Genomic DNA, 1,407 nt, shown 5'->3' with positions numbered 1-1,407 from the left:
GGGGGGGGGGGGGGGGGGAGAGAAGTAAAATAAAAACCACCCTGGCGCGCTTTTCCATCAGGATGTTTAGAAATGTTTGGAGTGGCAGAAGCGCTGCAGGCTGGTGGGGAGGCGTGAGCCGGTGGCAGTGCTCCCGGTAGGGGAGAAAAGCTCTTTTTTCCCCCCTTTGCAGCACCGAGCGGTCCCAGTCTGGCTTCTCTGAGCCTGGGCTCTGTGCGGTAGGATGCCAGAAATAATTGCAGCAAAAGTGACCACTGCTGGGGAGTCTCTTTCTGCAAGAAGAGAGTGCGAGCGTGCCAGAGAGGGGCCAGCAAGAAGCATAAACTCCCCCCTCCCACCGCAGCCCCTGGCAGAGCCCATCCCGCACGCACAGAGCAGGATGGGGAGGAAGCTGCAGGCTCGCCTCCTAAAGCCAAATGCTTGCCTAAAACCTCTCTTAACTTATTTATCCCCAGATATTTTTCTTTTGCATAGACCCCTCATGTGCAACGGGACAAACCACCTGTGGGTCACAAAAGTTAACTCTAGGTAAAAAGGTCTGGCTTTATTTTAGGGGGGAGCTTTTTTCCCCCCCACCAACTGAGGGATGCTTCAGAAAAACACTAACTGATCCCGCTCCAACTGCAGCCCGGCCAAGGAGGGGGGACCGGGAGAACGCGGCGCTGCCCGCTCATTCCTGGGGAGACCATCAAAGATCTTCATCCCTTTCAACTCCCCTTCGCCTGCCTCAAAGGCGCCCGCCTCCCTCCCTCCCTCCCGCTCCCGGCGAGACTTTTCCAACAGCCTTATTAACCTTGGGCTTTCTCCAGCACCTTCCCCAAATAGGCAAAAGTTATTCCCGGTGGCTTTCCCATTGCCTGGGGAATTGGGGTGGGCGTAGGAGGGGGAGCAGGCGCTTACCAGGCAGGAGGCAGAGGGAGCAGGCGAGGAGCATCCCGCTGGGGAGGTCCATGGGAGCGCTGGCTGCCCTGCTCCCCGGCCCCGAGCATCGGCAGGAGGCAGCCAGCCAGACTGGTAGCCCTGCTCGCAGAGCCCTTTCCTTATCCCCAGCCCTTCCCGGCTCCCTGACAGAAGGCGAGCATTGGGAGGGAGTGGGAGGGACGAGCGAAACTTGTAGGAGGTACAGCAGGAGAGGACGGGAGAGGGGACAGCCTTCGCATGGCCGCAGCACCCTTTAGGGATCGGCTTCCCAGTAGAGCCGTGCCGGCTGGGAACCTCAACCCCACGGCAGCACCCTGGTCCTCTCCCCACAGCACCCCACCAGGGTCCCCTGGGGACCTCTTGCCCCAGGTGATGGATGATCTGCACGGGGTCACTGACAGTTGCGGGGTGCTGCTTCTGCTGATTGCTGCTTCTGCTGATTGCTACCTCCAGCCACCTCTGCTGGGTGCCACCTCCCCTCAGGTG

General features: G+C 60.1%; 1 protein-coding gene across 2 annotated transcripts in view; it reads right to left on the bottom strand.

Annotated features, from left to right (window-relative positions):
• The window catches only part of ITGA11 (integrin subunit alpha 11), a 50,580-nt gene extending 49,507 nt beyond the window's left edge, over positions 1-1,073 (bottom strand). For both annotated transcript variants that reach the window (XM_026855730.1, XM_026855729.1), the window contains exon 1: positions 901-1,073. In XM_026855730.1, coding sequence (XP_026711531.1) covers positions 901-952 — 52 coding nt within the window. In that variant the 5' untranslated portion in view covers positions 953-1,073. The remainder of the gene's footprint in view (positions 1-900) is intronic.
• Positions 1,074-1,407: the final 334 nt, after the last annotated feature.

The sequence above is a fragment of the Athene cunicularia genome (assembly GCF_003259725.1).
Source record: "Athene cunicularia isolate RWA chromosome 10 unlocalized genomic scaffold, athCun1 chr10_part1, whole genome shotgun sequence".
NCBI lineage: Eukaryota > Metazoa > Chordata > Aves > Strigiformes > Strigidae > Athene > Athene cunicularia.
The sequence above is the reverse complement of the archived record's forward strand: the minus strand, read 5'-3'. Positions and strand labels throughout refer to the sequence as shown.